At 40.7% G+C, this 23,420-nt stretch overlaps 1 protein-coding gene across 5 annotated transcripts in view; it reads right to left on the reverse strand.

Moving 5' to 3' along the window:
- The window catches only part of FAM168A (family with sequence similarity 168 member A), a 195,467-nt gene that overhangs the window by 33,159 nt on the left and 138,888 nt on the right, over window positions 1-23,420 (reverse strand). For 4 of the 5 annotated variants that reach the window (XM_079928536.1, XM_079928532.1, XM_079928534.1 and 1 more), the window contains one exon: window positions 11,285-11,372. In XM_079928536.1, coding sequence (XP_079784662.1) covers window positions 11,285-11,354 — 70 coding nt within the window. In that variant the 5' untranslated portion in view covers window positions 11,355-11,372. Of the gene's footprint in view, window positions 1-11,284; window positions 11,373-15,021; window positions 15,064-23,420 lie in introns of those variants that run through there. The other variant, XM_079928535.1, reaches the window with a different exon arrangement.

Raw genomic sequence — 23,420 nt, forward strand, 5'->3', positions numbered from 1 at the left:
CAGAATTTTCTCTATGCAAGATCGTGTCATCTGCAAAGACAGCTAGTTTACTTCTTCCATTCCAATCTGGATGACTTTTATTTCATTTTCTTGCCCAACTGCCCTGGTTAGAACCTCCAGCACAATGTTCAACAGAAGTGGTGAGACCTGAAATCCTTGCCTGTTCACAATGTTATGGGAAAAGCATTCAGTCTTTTTCTATTAAGTACGATGACAGCCATGGGTTTTTCATAAATGTCCTGTATCAGGTTGAGGAAGTTCCTTCTATTCCTAGTTTGTTGGAGTTTTTGTTCATTTCTTTGTTTCTTTAAATCATGAAAGGGTATTAGAGTTTGTCAAAAGCTTTTTCTGTATCTATTGAGATGATTATGTGAGTTCTGTCCTTTAATGTTTTAATATGGTGTGTTGCACTGATTGATTTTCCTATGTTGAATGGATCTTCCCCCCGGGATAAATCCCACTTGGTCATAGTGTGTAATATAACCCTTTCTATACGTTATTGCTCGTTTTGCTACTATTTTGTTGAGGCCTTTTGCATTTATATTCAAGTGGGATATTAGTCTATAGTTTTCTTATGATGTCTTTGTCTGATTTTGGTATCAGGACAATACTTGCCGAGAGTATTCCCCCCTCCTCTATTATTTGGAAGAGTCTGTGGAAGGTGAATGTTAATTCTTATTTAAATATTTGTTAGAACTCACCAATGAAGATGTTTGTCCTGGGCTTTTCTTTGTAGAAAGTTTGTTTGTTTTTTTACTAATTATGTTATAGGTCTGTTCAGATTTTCTACTTTCACACCATTGCAAAGTTGAAAAATCCTAAGTTGAATCATCATAAGTCAGGTACCATCTGTAGTTCTTCCATTCCTCCTAGATATCTGATTTGTTGGCATATAATTGTTCATAATATGCCCTTATAATCCTTTTTATTTCTGTAAAATCAGTAATAATGCCCCCTGTATCATTCCTGATTTTACTAATTTAAGTCTTCTCTCTTTTATTCTTAATCAGTCTAGATAAAAGTTTGTTAATTTTGTTGCTCTTTTCAAAGAACCAACTTTTGATTTATTGATTTTCTCTATTGTTCTTCTGTTTTTTAATTTCATTGATTTCTACTCTAATCTTTATTATTCCCTTCCCTTTACTTGCTTTAGGTTTAGTTTACTCTTTTATTCCCCCCAGTGTGTTAAGGTGGAAGGTTAGGTTACTGAGTTCAGATCACTCTTCTTTTTTTTTTTGCGGTATGTGGGCCTCTCACTGTTGTGGCCTCTCCCACTGTGGAGCACAGGCTCCGGACGCGCAGGCTCAATGGCCATGACTCACGGGCCCAGCCGCTCCACGGCATGTGGGATCCTCCCGGACTGGGGCACAAACCCGCGTCCCCTGCATCAGCAGGCGGACTCTCAACCACTGCACCACCAGGGAAGCCCCTTTTCTTCATTTTTAATGTTGGCATTTATAGCTATAAATTTCCTTCTAAGTATACTTTAGCTACATCCCATAAATTTTGGTATGGTGTGTTTTACTCATCTCCAAGTATTTTCTAATTTCCCTTGTGATTTCTTCTTTGACCCATTGATTATTCAGGAGTGTGTTATTTTTCACTAAATTGTAAATTTCTCAAATTTCTTTTTATTACTAATTTATAACTTCATTCCATTGTGACTGGAGAACATACTCTGTATGAGTTCAATCCTCTAAATGTACTGAGAGTTGTTTTATGGCCCAGCATACTGACTATCCTGGAGAATGTTTCATGTGTACTGCAGACAACTAAATTCTGTTGTTGGCGTGTCCTACAGATATCTGTTAGGTATAGTTTGTTTCACATATTTTGGGATTCTATTGTTAGGTGTATATATGTTTATAATTGTTATACCTTCATGAATGATTGACTCTTTTATTATTATTATAAAATGTCCCTCTTTAACTCTAGTAACATTTTTTGTTGTTGTTTTAAAGTCTGTTCTGTCTGATAATAGCATAGCCACCCTAGCTTTCTTAACATTAATGGTAGTTATTACTATAAAATAATTACCTACAGCAATAGTAATTTATAATTAATATAAACATAATGATAATAACTTAATTCAATGAATATTTAATGAGTAACTAACTGCCTGCTCTCTTCCAGGCACAGGAGGTTCTTGACTTTTATACTTAAAGAGCTCACAGTCTAGAAAGACATGAAATTAATGAACAACTTCTTCAGAGAACAGGAAGCCAAAAGGAGCAGAGGAATAATAACTCAAGGCCAACACTTCTTTCTTTGGGGGAAAATACTGCTTTCTTTCCTACCAAAGTGGGAAATAATTTTGTGATCCAGGCAAGTAAATCAGCCACAAGCAAAGAGCAAATCAGTTTAATGTGCATGATTCTTGCCCAGACAAGATTTAATCCATTTGCTTTTTGTACCGACACCACATATAATGTATCAGAGGCAGACACACTACTTGTGTTCCCTTTAAAACCCAGAGAGGCCTTGCCTGACAGCCTGGTGGAGTGGGAAGTACACTGGAATTGGATTTAGATTCCAGTAAACCTAAGCTCTAGTCTTAGCTTTGCCACTTACAAGCAGTAAAAACTTGTACACACTTATTGACTTTTCTTAGTCTTTCTTCATCTGTAAAATCAATTTTTTAATAAAAATTTCTACCTCATACAACTGTTATAAGGATTCAATGAAATTACAAATGGTAAAGTTGTAAAGTATTTTACTTCTTATCTATTATTACATGGGGTTCTGCGGACCCTTGTTTTCTAAAGCTTCAGAGAAAATTTGGTAAAGGTGAGTCCAATTTTTTTCTTCCAGTTTTATTGAGATATAATTGACTTATAATAATAAGTTATTGACTTATATAACTGACTTATTACAATTGACTTATAATAACTTATAATAATAAGTTTAAGGTGTACAGCATAATGATTTGACTTACATACATCATGAAATGGTTATCACGATAAGTTTAGTGAACATCCATAATCTCATGTAGATATAAAACTAAATAGAAAAATATATTTTTTATTTGTGATGAGGACGCAGGATTTGCTCTTAGTAAATTTCATATATAAAATACAGCAGTGTTAATTATATTTATCATGTTGTACATTACATTCCTAGTACTTATTTATCTTATAACTGAAAGTTAATTTTGTTTTTAGAAGTCAAATCTGGCTTTGTTAGCAAAGAAGCTGAGACCCAAAGTAAGCCAGTCCAAAGCTGACTACATAGGTAATGTAGGAGGTTTGAGGATACCTCTTCCTTTCTAAGAAGCTCGAAGGAATTGTTAGACTTCAACTATCATTGTTCTAAAAAAGAAAATTTGCTATAAACCAAGTAGGCAAGGGGAGAAGATCCCTTTTGTTTTCTCTGAGGATCTCTGCTGTCTCTTCATAACTCATAAGGAGAAAAATCACCCTGTTCCATCTGGTCCATCCAAAGGGTTGACCAGTCACAACAGATCATCCAAATTAAATTCTCTGAGCCTCAGTTCATTCACCTACAAAGCAAGAACAATCTCTCCCACACTGGCAACCTGTCCCAGACTCTTCCTGCCATGACAGAGAGCTACTCATTAGAAAGGGCAGCCAGATCAAAGGAGTCTTTCCCTCAACCCCATCTCATAATTCTCTGATGTGACCCCGTCCCCTCCCCTCCTCTTCTCTCTCCCTCCCTCCCTCTCTCCTTTCCTTCCTTCCTTTCTCTTCTCCTTCACTTCTCCCTTTGAAATTTACTGAGAATCTACTCTGTACCCATCTTTGTGCTAGGCTCTGGGGATATAATGATGACTAATAAAACAATGGCTACTAATGTTTTAGTACCTAATGAGAGCCTAACTACATATCAGGTGTTTATATATACATATTCATTCTTGGAAATAAAGAAGCAGCATAAAGTAAGTAGAAAGAGAACTAGATTGGCTGCCAAAGTTTTGGTTTCTACTTCCAATTTTGATATTTGTCCATCCATCTATTTACCCAAAAAATATTTAGACAATATTCATGGTATGCCAGGGGCAAGCTGGGTACTAGTAAATCAGATACTGAATTCACTGTGAACTGTAATAAGTTCTTTCCTTAGGCACTTATAAGACCTCAGATTCTTCATCTGAGAATAAGATTGTATTTGATGACCTCTAATGAAATTATAGCTCTAAAACATAATGACAGCCACCATCTGGACTGAGAATATAGATAGATAAGATGAGCAGAAGATGGGCTGGAGAGATCTGAATGGTCAGGTCATAAAAATCTCCTATTGCAAGCTAAGAAGTTTTGACTTTATCCAAAGGACAGTGAAGAATCATTAAAGGCTTTTAAGCACTTGAGTGATGTGGTCAAATTTTCAAGTTAGAAAAATGATTTTAGTTGATTTGTAAAGAATGCATTGGGGAGAAGGTATGTGATAGGAGTCAGAAAGACCAGTTAGGGGGCAGTGTAGATAATCCAAGAAAGAGTAAGAATGGCCTGAATGATAAAGGGTGGGAAGGATGGGGAAGAAAGATGTAATCTGAGAAACATAAAGGTATTTATTTATTTACTTATTTATTTATTTTAAAAGGGAAAACTTGACTATTTAGTAGTTTTTTTTTTTTTTTTTTTGGCTGCATTGGGTCTTCGTTGCTGCGCATGAGCTTTCTCTAGTTGCAGTGAGTGGGGGCTACTCTTCGTTGTGGTTCGCAGGCTTCTCATTGTGGTGGCTTCTCTTGTTGGGGAGCACAGGCTCTAGGCACGTGGGCTTCAGCAGTTGTGGCACACGGGCTCAGTAGTAGCATGACCTTGGGAAAGCTCATCCCCAGTCATTTTATTTGGAAAATAAGGGCTATCTCCCCAGACTTGTTATAAGAAATATATAGGGGAAAAACCCACAAAAGTTCTTTGCAAAGAACAAAGTACAAATGTCAGTTAGTCTTAAAACCTCCACCAGGTGATCCTTAACAGAGAAGGGTGAAAGGTACAGGGCCTGGGTCACTGCAGAGAAAGATTTTTTTTTTTTTTTAAACTTTACTGGTATATCAGATTATTCATTGTATTTGCAGGCTGTCAGCTTAATTATTGAGGTCCTCTAGCTGATAAACTGCCGTGTCAAATACAAATCTGCTTTTTTTAAACTTTTTTTATTTAAATTTATTTTTGGCTGCATTGGGTCTTCGTTGCTGCACAAGGGCTTTCTCTAGTTATGGCAAGTGGGGGCTACTCTTTGTTGTGGTGCGTGGGCTTCTCATTGCGGTGGCTTCTCTTGTTGTGGTGCACAGGCTTCAGTAGTTGCGGCACACAGGCTCAGTAGTTGTGGCATGTGGGCCCTAGAGCACATGGGCTTCAGTAGTTGTGGTGCGCAGGCTCGGCAGTTGTGGCTCGCAGGCTCTGTAGTTGTGGTGCATGGGCTTAGCTGATCCACAGCACATGGCGTCTTCCCGGGTCAGGGATGAAAACTGTGTCCCCTGCATTGGCAGGTGGATTCTTAACCACTGTGCCACCAGGGAAGCCCCCAGATCTGCTTCTTAAATTGACTTTATTTTTTTAAGTAAAGAAAGCATTCTAGGGGAAAACGAACTGATGAAAAACGCTAGTGAAGTATATGAACAGATCAATTTCCTAGCTTTGCAACCTTGAAGGTCATGTCTTTTGTGGGAGGTATATGAAGTATTTAACATGTTTGCTGCATGCTGAAGCTAGGAAATGCATTTAGGGTTCAGAACAAGAGTGGGGAGAGCATGTGAGCTGGTCTGGGCCAGCAGAAGATTGGGAAGTGGCCAGGACAGGATGTTGACAAGCAAGGTTTTCAAGGATAAAACCTTGGTTGTTACTTTGTGGGAAGACCTAGGTACAAGACCTAGCTCCAACACTTTCCTCAAACACTCCTCTATCTTCTCACTTATAAAATGATGGGTTAGTATAAGGGAGTCCATCTGTTCTCACATTTCAGAATTCTTTTCTAATTGGGTTTTTGAAACTTCACAAGTCAATGGTTGGCCCTGTTACATTTATTACTCTCAGCTGTCTTGTAAAGAAGGCATTCCTAGTTCTTTTTCTTTTTGCAAAGGATACACTGAGGCCCAGAAAGTTTAATAATTTATGTGATGTCACATAGTTTTTAAGTGGCAGAATCAGGTCTATAATCTAAGTCACTAACTCCATATCCCATATTCTTTCCCCTACAGAGGTATACTCATTGCTGTGCATTGTGATAACCATTAACTGAGTGTCAACTATAAGTCTGGTGTCAGAGGCTTTATAAACACGGACCCATGAACCAACCATCTGTATAGATCATTATCCCATTTCACAGTTGAGGAAACTGAGATTCAGAAAGGTTAAATAACTCACTCAAGCTCACGCAGCTAATTAGTGGCAGAGCCTAGATTCTACTCCAGATCTGATAGGTTCCAAAACCTGTCCTCTCTTCAGCACATATACCAGACCTCTGGTGATCCTTGGACACTCTCACTATTAGAATATTTTAAGAAAAGAAGAGAAAAAGAAAGAAAAGAAAAATAGAGAATGTTTTGGTCTTGACTTCATTTCAAACTTCTAGCAGAGAAACATTTCTGAGGCCTTTCAGAAAAAGAAACGTCCAGTCTGTAAAAAGCCCATTGTCATGGTGAATCTATGTGAAGCATATTCAAGTGTTCACTGTACTATCTTTATTGTCAGCTGGAGCTGCCACAACAAAATACCATAGACTGGGTGGCTTAAACAACAGAAATTTCTTTCTCACAATTCTGGAGGCTGGAAGTATGTGATCAGGGTGCCAGCCTGGTTGAGTTATAGTGAGGGCTCTCTCTTCCTGGTTTGCTGATGGCAGCCTTCTTGCTGTGTCCTCCCACGGCAGAGAGAAAACTTGGTGTCTCCTCCTCTTCTTATAAGCATACTAATCCCACTATGAAGGCCCCATCCTCATGACCTCATCTAAACCTAATTATCTCCCAAAGGCCCCATCTCCAAATACTATGACATTGCGGGTTAGAGCTTCAACATATGAATCTGGGGGGACGTAAACATTCATTCTACAGCTCTATCTACACATTCAGTTATTTGAAAGTATATGAACAGATTATATTCTCTAAACTCACTTTTCCAAGGTGTTCAAGGAGCTAGTTATAACCACTTCATAGGATTACTGCAGGTATAAAAATAAATAGTCTGGGGCTTCCCTGGTGGCGCAGTGGTTGAGAGTCTGCCTGCCGATGCAGGGGACAAGGGTTTGTGCCCCAGTCCGGGAAGATCCCACATGCCGCGGAGCAGCTAGGCCCATGAGCCATGGCCGCTGAGCCTGCGCGTCCGGAGCCTGTGCTCCGCAACAGGAGAGGCCACAGCAGTGAGAGGCCCGCATACCACAAAAAATAAATAAATAAATAAATAATAAATAGTCTTAAAACACTGAGCTCAATTTTTGGCAAACAATAAGTGCTCAGTAAAAGAGCTTTTAAAAGGAGAGAGAGAGAATGCTGTCAATTGGCTAGAAGACAACTGTTCACTGGAATACATTGTATTGCTGTGATATTGTGACATAATAAGTATATATTTGGTCTTCATCTCTGTTCCTGGCACAGGGGTCCTAAAAACCCTTGAAATTTCCTAAGTGGTAAGAGCAATAGGATGTCTTTTTGTTGTTGTTGTTGTTTTGTCCACGCTGCATGGTATGCAGGATCCTATGGCCTGACCAGGGATCAAACCCCTGCCCCTGCATTGGAAGTGCAGAGTCCTAACCACTAGACTGCCAGGGAATTCCCAAAGGGTGTCTTGATATTCATGACAAACCCCTTTCAACCACACCCGAGTTTATGTTAATAAGGTAACTTTTGGAAAGCACCTAAGGATGGGGGCTAGTTGCCAAGGAGACCAAGCATGTTATTGAAGATTTGAAACTTTCAGTCCCACCCCTCCTCTTGACCTCTGGGGAGAGGAGAGGGGCTACAAGTTGAATCAATCAGCAATGGCCAATCATACCTATGTACTGAAGGCAACATAAAAACCAAAAAGGACGAGAGCTTCTAGGTTGGTGAACATGTGGAGGTGCTGGGAGAGTGCTGGCACCCTCTAGAGCAGCGGTCCCCAACCTTTTCGGCATGAGGGACAAGTTTCATGGAAGACAATTTTTCCACGGACGGAGGGGGGTGGGGTGTTCAGGCGGTAATGAGAGCAATGTGGGGGATGGTTCAGGCGGTAATGCAAGCTATGGGGAGTGACAGACGAAGCTTTTGCTCGCTGGCCTGCAACTCACCTCCTGCTGTGAGGCCCGGTTCCTAACAGGCCTGGACCTGTAGTTGTCCATGGCCCGGGGGTTGGAGACCCCTGCTCTAGAGGATCCACATTCCTTTCTGCATACATTGCCCTATGCATCTCGTCCATCTGCCTGTTCTTGAGCTACATCCTTTTATAATAAACCAATAATCTAGTGAGTAAACTGGTTTCCTAAGTTCTATGAGCTGCTCTGGCAAATTAATTGAACCCAAGGAGGGGGGTTATGGGAACCTCTGATTTATAGCCAATCAGTCAGAAGCACAGGTCACAACCTGGACTTGTGATTGGCATCCGAAATGAGGGCAGTTTTGCGGGGCTGAGCTCTCAACCTCTGAAATGACGTTATCTCCAGGTAGACAGTGTCAGAATTGAGTTGAACTGTAGGACACCCAGCTGGTGTCAGAGAACAGCTTGGTGTGCGGAAAGAACCCGCACATTGGAATTAGTGTCAGAATTATAACTGCAAAGCTGTATTTTATTTCCCTCTTACATTTCAGAGAGAATTTAAAATCAGGAATTTTCCCAACTTCTCTATTCCCTGTGTCCACCACCCCATTACCCCTGAAGCAGATGACAGCACAATGGACTTGACCCTCCACTTCTACTGTCCCCTTCCCAGTCTACCCCAAACTGCTGGCCAGGAGCAGGCTCCTAGCTCCTCAAAGGTGAGGCTCCCTAGTCCTAGAAACTGAAAAGAAAACCCTCTCCCCTAGCTTATCACTGGAAGCAGTGAAAGAAGCACATATTTTAAGACAAATCAGCTTGCTGTAACAGAAAGCATATCACTTTGATATCATAAAGATCCGAGTTCAAATCTCTCCTCCTCCTTCAGAAGCTACATATACTGGCCAAGTAATACAACCTGAATTAAACTACCAGTTACTTAGCTAAAAGAAGAGTACTATGGGGCTTATGATTAATAAGATTATAATTAATATATATAAAGTACCTAGTATGTGCTTGCCAAATGGTAACTAACACTCTTTAACATAACCATTATTGTTACTAACAATAATAACAAATGTTTACTCTAAAGCATTGTATTTGGCATTTGCTTACAGATTATCTCACTTGGATCTTTATTTCTTGCAATGTGGAGGAAAAGATAACCTGAAAATCTGCCTACTCCGTAACACTTAGAAAAGCTGGATAAAAAGTATAACAAACAGTTTGTTATATAACAAACACAGGCAGACTTGAGATTTTAGGAAAGAAAAAAATCTCCAGGGTCAAAAAATGAAATGAAAAATCAGGAACTCTCACAGTGAACTGATATTGGGATGCTCTGGGAAGGTTTTTCGGTCTGGGCAATCAAAGGGCTTGCTTTTCATAGCTATGGAGGGGATGGGAGATGAGGCTCTAGGCCTTGGAGAAGCCAAGAGCTGGAACTCAAATTCCCCTGCATAAAGCTGAGAATTTAGATAAGTCATAAGTCAGTTTAAAAGAAAAAAAATTTGTCTGAAAAGTACAGAGACAACAGGAAGCTAAGGGTAAAAAAGAAAGTTTCCTGAAGTATTTGAAACCTTGGCCTGTGTAAAATTTGAATGTATTCTACTTATGTGGAGTTTATACTATCTGTATAGTCTTAGAATCCCAGCAGAAAAATTAACTGAAAACATAGTTCCAGGGACTTTCCTGGTGGCACAGTGGTTAAAAATGCGCCTGCCAATGCAGGGGACGCAGGTTCGATCCCTGGTCTGGGAAGATCCCACATGCAGCAGAGCAACTAAGCCCGCGAGCCACCACTACTGAGCCCACATGCTGCAACTACTGAAAGCCGCGCACCTAGAGCCCATGCTCCACAACAAGATAAGCCACCGCAATGAGAAGCCCATGCACCACAACGAAGAGTAGTTCCTGCTCGCTGCAACTAGAGAAAGCCTGAGCGTAGAAACGAAGACCCAACTCCGCCAAAAAACCCCATAGTTCCAGGCTGATACTGATCTTCACTGATTAGTAGAAACAAAGACAATCTTCCCTCTCTCCCTATGGAGTACTAATTATCTCATTTAATTCTCATAACTATCCTGTGAAATAGATAATATGATCTCAATTTATAAAATAAATTTAAATTCAGGGAGGCTAAGCAACTTGTCCAAAGTCATCTAGCTATTATCTGAAAGAGCTTTAAGAATCCGCCTGTCAATGCAGGTGACACAGGATTGAGCCCTGGTCCGGGAAGATCCCACATGCCCCATAGCAACTAAGTCCGTGTGCCACAACTACTGAGCCTGTGCTCTAGAGCCCGCAAGCCACAACTAGTGAAGCCCGCGTGCCTAGAGCCTGTGCTCCGCAACAAGAGAAAGCCACCGAATAAGAAGCCTGCACACTGCAACAAAGAGTAGCCCCCGCTCACCGCACCTAGAGAAAGCCCGCACGCAGCAACAAAGACCCAACGCAGCCCAAAATCAATCAATAAATAAATTAATTAAAAAAAAAAAAAGCTTGCCCAAGGCCAAGTAAGGGAGAGAATTCTCCCTGGAAAAGTGCTGTCTGAGCTCAGAGCCGAGATCTTAAAGGATAAGGTGAAGTTGTCAGGGGACAATGGCATTCTAGACAGAGGGACAACATACACAAAGGCAGTGCAGTAGGAAACAGCATGGTATGCAGTCAGGAAAAAGATCAGGCTTCAGAATCAGCAGACCTGGGTTCAAATATCTATTTTTGTTTGTGGCCTCTTACTGAAACTGTAGTTTCTCATCTGTGCAATGGTGATAATAAACCACACCCTGTACAACTACTTCTAAGATTAAAGTTAAACATGATATGCAAAAGTACCCAGCGCAGGGCTAGGCCCATGGTAGGTACTCAGTAATAAATGTTACCTCTCTTCCTTTCTCCTAGTTGGCAATTCAATAGACCATGGTCTTAAGAACGTCATTTCCATCTGCACTAGACCCCAGACATGTCTCCCTTCTACAAGTTCCCAAGCTTTACTAGGGCTTTTGGAGGCACAATATACCAAAAGTCATTCAAAATGTTATGAGATAATATCCTTAACCACCACTTCTCAAAATGAGAGCCATTCCCACACCACTCACCTGTGTAGGCCATGTTCTTAGGGTTGCCATAAGGAGCCCCAGGCTGCACGGGGCTATAAACAGGGTTCATTGTGGACAACTGAGAAACCTACAGAGACACAAACAAACAAACAAAAAAACAGCATTGATTAATGATTGCTCATTCTCCCTGACATCAACTTCTGATCTATAATCTTCAGGTTACACTCATAGAGAAGCAACACGGTACAGTAGAAAGAGGACTACAAAAAAGCCATTTGTTTGTATTTGGCCCTATGCTAGACACTTTTCCCATTGTACACATGAAGATACTGAGAGGCAGAGAGGTGACACAATTTGCCTAATGTCAACCCCGGCCTTTTGATTCTCAGTTCAGTACTAGTCCCACTATCCCACAGATGCCTCTACCATGAGTGTACTGTGTGGCACTGGCCAAGTCCCATCCCCTCTCTGGGCTTCAGTGTCCTGATGTAAAATCAATTACTTTAGGCTCTCTGAGGCCCTTTCTAATTCTAAGGATGCTAGTCTAGGAGCTGGGAAAGGATGCAATTCTACTCCTCACCAGGGGAGCCCGAGTACCTGGTGATAAACACACAGACTGCTGGAAGAGCAGCAAGTGTGTCACCCATCTTTTGCACTTACAGAGGACAGGATACTAGTTACTAGCAGTTTTGGAAAAAAACGGGAATTTACTGCCATTGATCATTTTAATGCAAACAAGGAAACATAGCCAAGATCTCTTTCAAAGCTTATTCAAGGGAAAGAAACTTGGAAATTTCTGTGCAATAAGTATCACCTGCACAAGTGATCTGTTAATTATCTTAATAAAGCACATTCTCCATTCTGATTAATGGAAAATCTGTCATTAAGCTCTATTACCCAGCCAATTTGTCCCACCTTGTTTAGGGAACCAGCTCTGACACACAGGCCAAAACATGTTTGAAAATGTCTCCAAACATATTATTTACATGTCATAAAAAATCAAACAATTCCCTCCTAACTAGGCTCACATGATAGATGGGCAATTTTTTAGGTCATTAACTTCTCCCATAGCACCTCAGGATAGGAAACAAGTCAAACATTGAAGACAGGTTGTTAAAGTCAACAGCTGGCTTGATGACGATTGCTCTGAGATTAATTACTCTGTCCAGGGTTCTGGAATGAGAGGTGGAGGAAAGATGGGTTCCGAAAGAGACGAAGGTGGGGCAGTCAAACAGGCAAAAAAGGAAATGATTTTGGTCAAATTCAGAGGATAGAACTTGAAATGTACCCAATGCACAGTGCTGCCAAATCACCCCAGGGCAAGAGGCTAGATTAAACTACCACCAGTTGACAAACTGAAACTAGAACAATTCGAGGATAAAAGTTACAGGAGATATACACATTCCAGCACAATTTAAGGAAAAGACACACAGCCAGAGTTATCCAAGAATACACTCTCTCTAAATATAAGCACTCTCCTGGCAAGGTGCTAAGAAAATTAAGAGAGTTCACAGATGTTAAAACACACTGCAAACTATAAAGTGGCATGCAGATGTAAATGATGACGGTGATTGCCTTGGATCTCTCTTCCACCCGACTGGTTCTCTGCTAAATAAGCCAGAGTAAGGAAGACTGTGCTAAGCAGCACAACGGGCCCTGTAAACATCGGAGCACTCTCCTACAGAGAAGGTACTCTGTGCTGCTGATTGGACAAAGTTAGAAATTGCTTTTCATAACCAAAGAAACTCATCAGTTTTGAAACTGATCTCCTGCTGCTCCAAAATGAGGGCCACAGTCTCAGGAGACCATGTCTGAGTAGCACTCCACAACAGCATGGATTCCAATCTCAATTAATGACTGGCAGAAATGAGATCTGCCAGGGGTTCAGAATTTGGAATAAGAATAAGACAGCTACTTCTGGTGAGTGGCTCACAGGCAGACAGGGTTCCTGGCTTTCACGAGAAGGTTAGCCTTTTACAATAGAATCCACACACTGTCAGGGACAGGCTAAAAATGAGTAGGACGATCACAAGCTCTACAATCAGGCAGATTTAGGTTAAAATCCTAGAACTGCCACATACAAAATGTGGGACCATAGGCAAGTCCATTAACTTTCCTAAGTATCAGTTTCCTCTAGCCTCAAAATGGAAAAGAATAACACATACTTTGTAGAGTTGTTGTAAGGCTTTTGTGTTTTTTTTTTAAAAGCTAGGTTTACTGAGGTATAATATACATACAGTAAAATTTACTCCTTTTAGGTATACAGTTCTATGAGCCCTGAAAAATGTATATAGTTGTACAAACATCACCACAATTAAGATACAAAGTATTTTCATCACCCCCAAAAGTTCTCTCATCTTTGTGGTCAATACCCTGCTCACAACTCCCAGCTGTGGCAACCACTGATCTGTTTTCTGTTGCTGTTTTGTGCACTCACATATCAACTTTTATTTTAACAGATGAAAAAAGTGAGGCTGAAAAAAGGCAAATGAACAGTCTGAGGTCACAAAGTAAGGGACAAGGTCAAGATTAGCACCCCAAATGGATCAAAGACCTAAATGAGAGAGCTAAAAACATAAAACTCTTAGAAGAAAGAAGAAAAGATAGCCTAAACCTTTGTGACCTCGGATTTGGCAATGGTAATTATGATACCAATAGCACAAACAACGAAAGGAAAAAAATAGATTAAATGGATTCATCAAAACAAAAAACTGGCGACCGCGGGGGAGGGCGTGCTGCCCCAGGTACACGCGGCTCTGCGGAGCCCAGCAGAGAGCGGCGGGGTGAGGGGAAGGCCGCCTCCACCTCTTGGCCTAGGACAGACCTGCTGGGGTCGTCACACCTTCCACCAAGGCCTCGGGGAAGCCAGACGGGGTTTAGACGGAGCAGCCGGCTGACGTTGCCAATGCGACGTGGACTGCACGGTGCGGACGGGACAAGCGGAATAACGCGAAAGAGTAAGACGCGGAGATCACCTTCCTCCCCACAGATACACCAGAAATACATCTACACGTGGCACAACTCCTACAGAACACCTACTGAACACTGGCAGAAGACCTCAGACCTTCCAAAAGGCAAGAAACTCCCCACGTACCTGGGTAGGGCAAAAGAAAAAAAGAAAAAACAGAGACAAAATAATAGGGATGGGACCTGCACCAGTGGGAGGGAGCCGTGAAGGAGGAAAGGTATCCACACACTAGGAAGCCCCTTCGCGGGCGGAGACTGCGGGTGGCGGAGCGGGGGAGAGCGCACCAACAGGGGTGCTGAGGGAAAAGCGGAGAGATTCCCACACAGAGAATCGGTGCCGACCGGCACTCACCAGCCCGAGAGGCTTGTCTGCTCACCCGCTGGGGCGGGCGGGGCTGCGAGCTGAGGCTCGGGCTTCGGGCAGGGAGAGGACTGGGGTTGGCGGCGTGAACACAGCCTGCAGGGGGCTAATGCGGCACGGCCAGCCGGGAGGGAGTCCGGGGAAAAGTCTGGAGCTGCCGAAGAGACAAGAGACTTTTTCTTCCCTCTTTGTTTCCTGGTGCGTGAGGAAAAGGGATTAAGAGCACTGCTTAAAGGAGCTCCAGAGACGGGCGCGAGCCGCAGGTAAAAGCGCGGACCCCAGAGACGGGCATGAGACGCTAAGGCTGCTGCTGCCGCCACCAAGAAGCCTGTGTGCGAGCACAGGTCACTCTCCACACCCCCCTTCCGGGGAGCCTGTGCAGCCCGCCACTGCCAGGCTCCCGGGATCCAGGGACAACTTCCCCGGGAGAACGTACGGCGCGCCTCACCCTGATGCAACGTTATGCTGGCCTCTGCCGCCGCAGGCTCGTCCGGCACTCTGTGCCCCTCCCTCCCCCCCCGGGCGTGAGTGAGCCAGAGCCCCCGAATCAGCGGCTCCTTTAACCCCGTCCTGTCTGAGCGGAAAAACAGACGCCCTCCAGCGACCTACACGCAGAGGCGGGGCCAAATCCAAAGCTGAGCCCCTGGGAGCTGTGAGAACAAAGAAGAGAAAGAGAAATCTCTCCCAGCATCCTCAGAAGCAGCGGATTAAAGCTCCACAATCAACTTGATGTACCTGCATCTGTGGAATACATGAATAGACAACGAATCATCCCAAATTGAGGAGGTGGGCTTTGAGAACAAGATTTATGATTTTTTTCCCCTTTTCCTCTTTTTGTGAGTGTGTATGTGTATACTTCTGTGTGAGATTTTGTCTGTATAGCTTTGCTTCCACCATTTGTCCTAGGGTTCTATCTGTTCGGTGGTTTTTATTTATTCTTTTTTAAATTTTTTTCTTAATAATTATTTTTTATTTTAATAACTTTATATTTTACTTTATCTTCCTTCCTTCCTTCCTTCCTTCCATCACTCCCTCCCTCCCTCCCTCCCTCCTTTAGACAACAAATCATTCCAAATTGAGGAGGTGGACTTTGAGAGCAAGATTTATGATTTTTTTCCCCTTTTCCTCTTTTTGTTAGTGTGTATGTGTATGCTTCTGTATGAGATTTTGTCTGTATAGCTTTGCTTCCACCATTTGTCCTAAGGTTCTATCCGTCCATTATTTTTTCTTAATAATTATTTTTTAATTTAATAACTTTATTATATTTTATTTTATTTTACTTTATCTTCTTTCTTTCTTTTTTCCTTCCTTCCCTCCTTCCTTCCTTCCTTCCTCCCACCATCCCTCCCTCCCGTCTTTCTTTCCTTTCTTTTCTTTCTTTCCTTCTTTCCTTCTTTTCTTCTTCCTTCCTTCCTTCCTTTCTTCCTACTTCTACTAATTCTTTCTCTCTACTTTTTCTCCCTTTTATTCTGAGCTGTGTGTATGAAAGGCTCTTGGTGCTACAGCCAGGAGTCAGTGCTGTGCCTCTGAGGTGGGAAAGCCAACTTCAGGACACTGGTCAACAAGAGACCTCCCAGCTCAACATAATATCAAACGGCGAAAATCTCCCAGAGATCTCCATCTCAACACCAGCACCCAGCTTCACTCAACGACCAGCAAGCTACAGTGCTGGACATCCTATGCCAAACAACCAGCAAAACAGGAACACAACCCCCCACCCATTAGCAGAGAGGCTGCCTAAAATCATAACAAGTCCACAGACACCCCAAAACACACCACCAGACGTGGACCTACCCACCAGAAAGACAAGATCCAGCCTCATCCACCAGAACACAGGCACTAGTCCCCTCCACCAGGAAGCCTACACAACCCACTAAACAAACCTTAGACACTGGGGACAGACACCAAAAACAACGGGAACTGCAAACCTGTAGCCTGCAAAAAGGAGACCCCAAACACAGTAAGATAAGCAAAATGGGAAGACAGGAAAACACACAGCAGATGAAGGAGCAAGATAAAAACCCACCAGACCTAACAAATGAAGAGGAAATAGGCAGTCTACCTGAAAAAGAATTCAGAATAATGATAGTAAAGATGATCCAAAATCTTGGAAATAGAATAGACAAAATGCAAGAAACATTAAACAAGGACCTAGAAGAACTAAAGATGAAACAAACAACGATAAACAACACAATAAATGAAATGAACAATACTCTAGATGGGATCAATAGCAGAATAACTGAGGCAGAAGAACGGATAAGTGACCTGGAAGATAAAATAGAAATAACTACTGGAAAGCAGAATAAAGAGAAAAGAATAAAAAGAACTGAGAACAGTCTCAGAGACCTCTGGGACAACATTAAACGCACCAACATTCAAATTATAGGGGTTCCAGAAGAAGAAGAAGAAAAAGAAAGGGACTGAGAAAATATTTGAAGAGATTATAGTTGAAAACTTCCCTAATATGGGAAAGGAAATAGTTAATCAAGTCCAGGAAGCACAGAGAGTCCCATACAGGATAAATCCAAGGAGAAATACACCAAGATACATATTAATCAAACTGTCAAAAATTAAATACAAGGAAAAGATATTAAAAGCAGCAAGGGAAAAACAACAAATAACACACAAGGGAATCCCCGTAAGGTTAACAGCTGATCTTTCAGCAGAAACTCTGCAAGCCAGAAGGGACTGGCAGGACATATTTAAAGTGATGAAGGAGAAAAACGTGCAACCAAGATTACTCTACCCAGCAAGGATCTCATTCAGATTTGATGGAGAAATTAAAACCTTTACAGACAAGCAAAAGCTGAGAGAGTTCAGCACCACCAAATCAGCTTTACAGCAACTGCTAAAGGAACTTCTCTAGGCAAGAAACACAAGAGAAGGAAAAGACCTACAATAACAAACCCAAAACAATTAAGAAAATGGGAACAGGAACATACATATCGATAACTACCTTAAATGTAAATGGACTAAATGCTCCCACCAAAAGACACAGATTGGCTGAATGGATACAAAAACAAGACCCATATATATGCTCTCTACAAGAGACCCACTTCAGACCTAGAGACACATACAGACTGAAAGTAAGGGGATGGAAAAAGATATTCCATGCAAATGGAAATCAAAAGAAAGCTGGACTAGAAATTCTCATATCAGACAAAATAGACTTTAAAATAAACACTATTACAAGAGACAAAGAAGGACACTACATAATGATCAAGGGATCGATCCAAGAAGAAGATATAACAATTGTAAATATTTATGCACCCAACATAGGAGCACCTCAATACATAAGGCAAATACTAACAGCCATAAAAGGGGAAATTGACAGTAACACATTCATAGTAGGGGACTTTAACACGCCACTTTCACCAATGGACAGATCATCCAAAATGAAAATAAATAAGGAAACACAGGCTTTAAATGATACATTAAACAAGATGGACTTAATTGATATTTATAGGACACTCCATCCAAAAACAACAGAATACACATTTTTCTCAAGTGCTCATGGAACATTCTCCAGGATAGATCATATCATGGGTCACAAATCAAGCCTTGGTAAATTTAAGAAAATTGAAATTGTATCAAGTATCTTTTCTGACCACAACACTATGAGACTAGATATCAATTAAGGGAAAAGATGTGTAAAAAATACAAACACATAGAGGCGAAACAATACACTACTTAACAACGAAGTGATCACTGAAGAAATCAAAGAGGAAATCAAAAAATACCTAGAAACAAATGACAATGGAGACACGACAACCCAAAACCTATGGGATGCAGCAAAAGCAGTTCTAAGAGGGAAGTTTATAGCAATACAAGCCCACCTTAAGTAACAGGAAACATCTCGAATAAACAACCTAACCTTGCACCTAAATCAATTAGAGAATGAAGAATAAAAAAAACCCAAAGTTAGCAGAAGGAAAAAAATCATAAAAATCAGATCAGAAATAAATGAAAAAGAAATGAAGGAAACGATAGCAAAGATCAATAAAACTAAAAGCTGCTTCTTTGAGAAGATAAACAAAATTCATAAACCATTAGCCAGACTCATCAAGAAAAAAAGGGAGAAGACTCAAATCAATAGAATTAGAAATGAAAAAGGGGAAGTAACAACTGACACTGCAGAAATACAAAAGATCATGAGAGATTACTACAAGAAACTCTATGCCAATAAAATGGACAACCTGGAAGAAATGGACAAATTCTTAGAAATGCACAACCTGCCAAGACTGAATCAGGAAAAATAGAAAATATGAACAGACCAATCACAAGCACTGAAATTGAAACTGTGATTAAAAATCTTCCAACAAACAAAAGTCCAGGACCAGATGGCTTCACAGGCGAATTCTATCAAACATTTAGAGAAGAGGTAACACCTATCCTTCTCAAACTCTTCCAAAATATAGCAGAGGGAGGAACACTCCCAAATTCATTCTATGAGGCCACCATCACCTTGATACCAAAACCAGACAAGGATGTCACAAAGAAAGAAAACTACAGGCCCATATCACTGATGAACATAGATGCAAAAATTCTCAACAAAATACTAGCAAACAGAATCCAACAGCACATTAAAAGGATCATACACCATAATCAAGTGGGGTTTATTCCAGGAATGCAAGTATTCTTCAATATACGCAAATCAATCAATGTGATAAACCATATTAACAAATTGAAGGAGAAAAACCATATGATCATCTCAATAGATGCAGAGAAAGCTTTCGACAAAATTCAACACCCATTTATGAAAAAAACCCTGCAACATGTAGGCACAGAGGGAACTTTCCTAAACATAAAAAAGGCCATATATGACAAACCCACAGCCAACATCATCCTCAATGGTGAAAAACTGAAAGCATTTCCACTAAGATCAGGAACAAGACAAGGTTGCCCACTCTCACCACTCTTATTCAACATAGTTTTGGAAGTTTTAGCCACAGCAATCAGAGAAGAAAAGGAAATAAAAGGAATCCAAATCGGAAAAGAAGAAGTAAAGCTGTCACTGTTTGCAGATGACATGCTACTATACATAGAGAATCCTAAAGATGCTACCAGAAAACTACTAGAGCTAATCAATGAATTTGGTAAAGTAGCAGGATACAAAATTAATGCACAGAAATCTCTGGCATTCCTATACACTAATGATGAAAAATCTGAAAGTGAAATCAAGAAAACACTGCTATTTACCATTGCAACAAAAAGAATAAAATATCTAGGAATAAACCTACCTAAGGAGACAAAAGACCTGTATGCAGAAAATTATAAGACACTGATGAAAGAAATTAAAGATGATACAAATAGATGGAGAGATATACCATGTTCTTGGATTGGAAGAATCAACATTGTGAAAACGACTCTACTACCCAAAGCAATCTACAGATTCAATGCAATCCCTATCAAACTACCACTGGCATTTTTCACAGAACTAGAACAAAAAATTTCACAATTTGTATGGAAACACAAAAGACCCCAAATAGCCAAAGCAATCTTGAGAACAAAAAACGGAGCTGGAGGAATCAGGCTCCCTGACTTCAGACTATACTACAAAGCTACAATAATCAAGACAGTATGGTACTGGCACAAAAACAGAAAGATAGATCAATGGAACAGGATAGAAAGCCCAGAGATAAACCCACGCACATATGGCCACCTTATCTTTGATAAAGGAGGCAGGAATGTACAGTGGAGAAAGGACAGCCTCTTCAATAAGTGGTGCTGGGAAAACTGGACAGGTACATGTAAAAGTATGAGATTAGATCACTCCCTAACACCATACACAAAAATAAACTCAAAATGGATTAAAGACCTAAATGTAAGGCCAGAAACTATCAAACTCTTAGAGGAAGACATAGGCAGAACACTCTATGACATAAATCACAACAAGATCCTTTTTGACCCACCTCCTAGAGGAATGGAAATAAAAACAAAAATAAACAAATGGGACCTAATGAAACTTCAAAGCTTTTGCACAGCAAAGGAAACCATAAACAAGACCAAAAGACAACCCTCAGAATGGGAGAAAATATTTGCAAATGAAGCAACCGACAAAGGATTAATTTCCAAAATTTACAAGCAGCTCATGCAGCTCAATAACAAAAAAACAAACAACCCAATCCAATAATGGGCAGAAGACCTAAATAGACATTTATCCAAAGAAGATATACAGACTGCCAATGAACACATGAAAGAATGCTCAACATCATTAATCATTAGAGAAAGGCAAATCAAAACTACAATGAGATATCATCTCACACCAGTCAGAATGGCCATCATCAAAAAATCTAGAAAATCTAGAAAAATAAATGCTGGAGAGGGTGTGGAGAAAAGGGAACACTCTTGCACTGCTGGTGGGAATGCGAATTGGTACAGCCACTATGGAGAACAGTATGGATGTCCTTAAAAAACTACAAAAAGAACTACCATATGACCCAGCAATCCCACTACTGGGCATATACCCTGTGAAAACCATAATTCAAAAAGAGTCATGTACCAAAATGTTCATTGCAGCTCTATTTACAATAGCCCGGAGATGGAAACAACCTAAGTGTCCATCATCGGATGAATGGATAAAGAAGATGTGGCACATACATACAATGGAATATTACTCAGCCATAAAAAGAAACGAAATTGAGCTGTTTGTAATGAGATGGACAGACCTTGAGTCTGTCATACAGAGTGAAGTAAATCAGAAAGAGAAAGACAAATACCGTATGCTAACACATATATATGGTATTTAAGAAAAAAAAAATGTCATGAAGAACCTAGGGGTAAGACAGGAATAAAGACACAGACCTACTAGAGAACGGACTTGAGGATATGGGGAGGGGGAAGGGTAGCTGTGACAAAGCGAGAGAGAGGCATGGACATATATACACTACCAAATGCAAAACAGATAGCTAGTGGGAAGCAGCCGCATAGCACAGGGAGATCAGCTCGGTGCTTTGTGACCGCCTGGAGGGGTGGGATAGGGAGGGTGGGAGGGAGGGAGACGCAAGAGGGAAGAGATATGGGAACATATGTGTATGTATAACTGATTCACTTTGTTATAAAGCAGAAACTAACACAGCATTGTAAAGCAATTATACCCCAATAAAGATGTTAAAAAAAAAAAAACTAAAAACTTTTGGGACTTCCCTGGTGGCGCAGTGGTTAAGAATCCACCTGCCAATGCAGGGAATATGGGTTCGAGCCCTGGTCCGGGAAGATCCCACATGCCGTTGAGCAACTAAGCCTGTGCGCGACAACTACTGATTCTGCACTCTAGAGCCTGTAAGCCCCAACTACTGAGCCCAAGAGCCACAACTGCTGAAGCCACGCACCTAGAGCCCATGCTCCGCAACAAGAGAAATGCACCGCAACGAAGAGTAGCCCCTGTTCTCTGCAACTAGATAAAGCCTGCGTGCAGCAACGAAGACCCAACGCAGCCAAAAATAAATACATAAATAGATAAATGTATTTTAAAAAAAAAGGCAAGGAAAACTAAAAGCTTTCGTGTACTAAAGGACACCATTGAGAAAGTGAAAGACAACCCACAGAATGACAGATTTTTGCAGATCATTTACATAAGGGATTTGTATTTAAAATATATAAGGAACTCTTAGCTCAATAATAAAAAGGCCAATAACCCAATTTAAAAAATTGGAAAAGAATCTCAACATACATTTCTTCAAAGAAGTTATATACATGGCCAATAAGCACATGAAAAGATGCAAATCGAAACCACAAGATACCACTTCACATACACTAGGATGGCTATAATCAAAAAGATAATAAAATGTGTTGGCAAGGATGTGGAGAAATCTAGACCCTTATACAATGCTGGTGGGAATGTAAAACGATATGGCCACTTTGGGAAAACATCTGACAGTTCCTCAAATAGTTAAACACAGAGTTACCACATGACCCAGCAATGCCGCTTCTAGATATATACCAAAAGAAATGAAAATGTATGAACACAAATGTTCATAGCAGCATTATCCATAATAGTCAAAATGTGGAAACAATCCAATGTTCAACTTATGAATGGATAAATGAAATGTGGTATATCCATACAATGGAATATTTGGAAATAAAAAGGAATGAAGTATTGATACATACTACAACATGGATGAACCTTGAAAGCATATGAAGTGAAAAAAACCCATCACAAAAGGCCACATATTCTGTGATTCCATTTTTCTGAAATGTCCAGAATAGGCAAATCTACAGAGACAGAAAATAGATTTGTAGTTGTCTAGATTAGTTCATGATATATGAAATTCACATCTCTCTTAAAATAATTATTATAATGCAGTACTCACCTACATCTACTTTCACACATACCTACTTCCTGAACGTTTCTTCCTGATAACTCCATAAGCAATTCAAACTCACAACATTCAAAACTAAACTCAACATTCTTCCCCAAGCCCATTCTTCCATCCAGTATTGGCCGTCTCACAGTTATTGACAATCTATCCACCTGGCACTTTAAGCCAGAAACCCTGAAAGTCATCCTAAATTCCTCCCACTCTTTCACACCCAATCAATCACCAAGTCCTCATAAACTTACTTTTCTCATTGCTACTGCTCTCTAGTTCAAATTTCAATATCTATTGTCTGAAATATTAAACAGTCCTAACAGGACTCTTTTCCCCCATTCTAACCAACTCTAATTAATCCCTGGTATTCTTTATTGAAGCATAGGTTGGATAAGGGTATTACTCCCCTCAAAAGCCTTGGGAATAAAATCCCTACTCCTTCACATGGTATAGAAGATCCTCTATGCTCTATCTGGCATGGGGCTCAGGAATCTATGTATTTGTGTTTCCAAGCATATTTTGATGCCCAGTTTGA

This window comes from Stenella coeruleoalba (assembly GCF_951394435.1).
Source record: "Stenella coeruleoalba genome assembly, chromosome: 8".
In the NCBI taxonomy this organism is placed as follows: domain Eukaryota; kingdom Metazoa; phylum Chordata; class Mammalia; order Artiodactyla; family Delphinidae; genus Stenella; species Stenella coeruleoalba.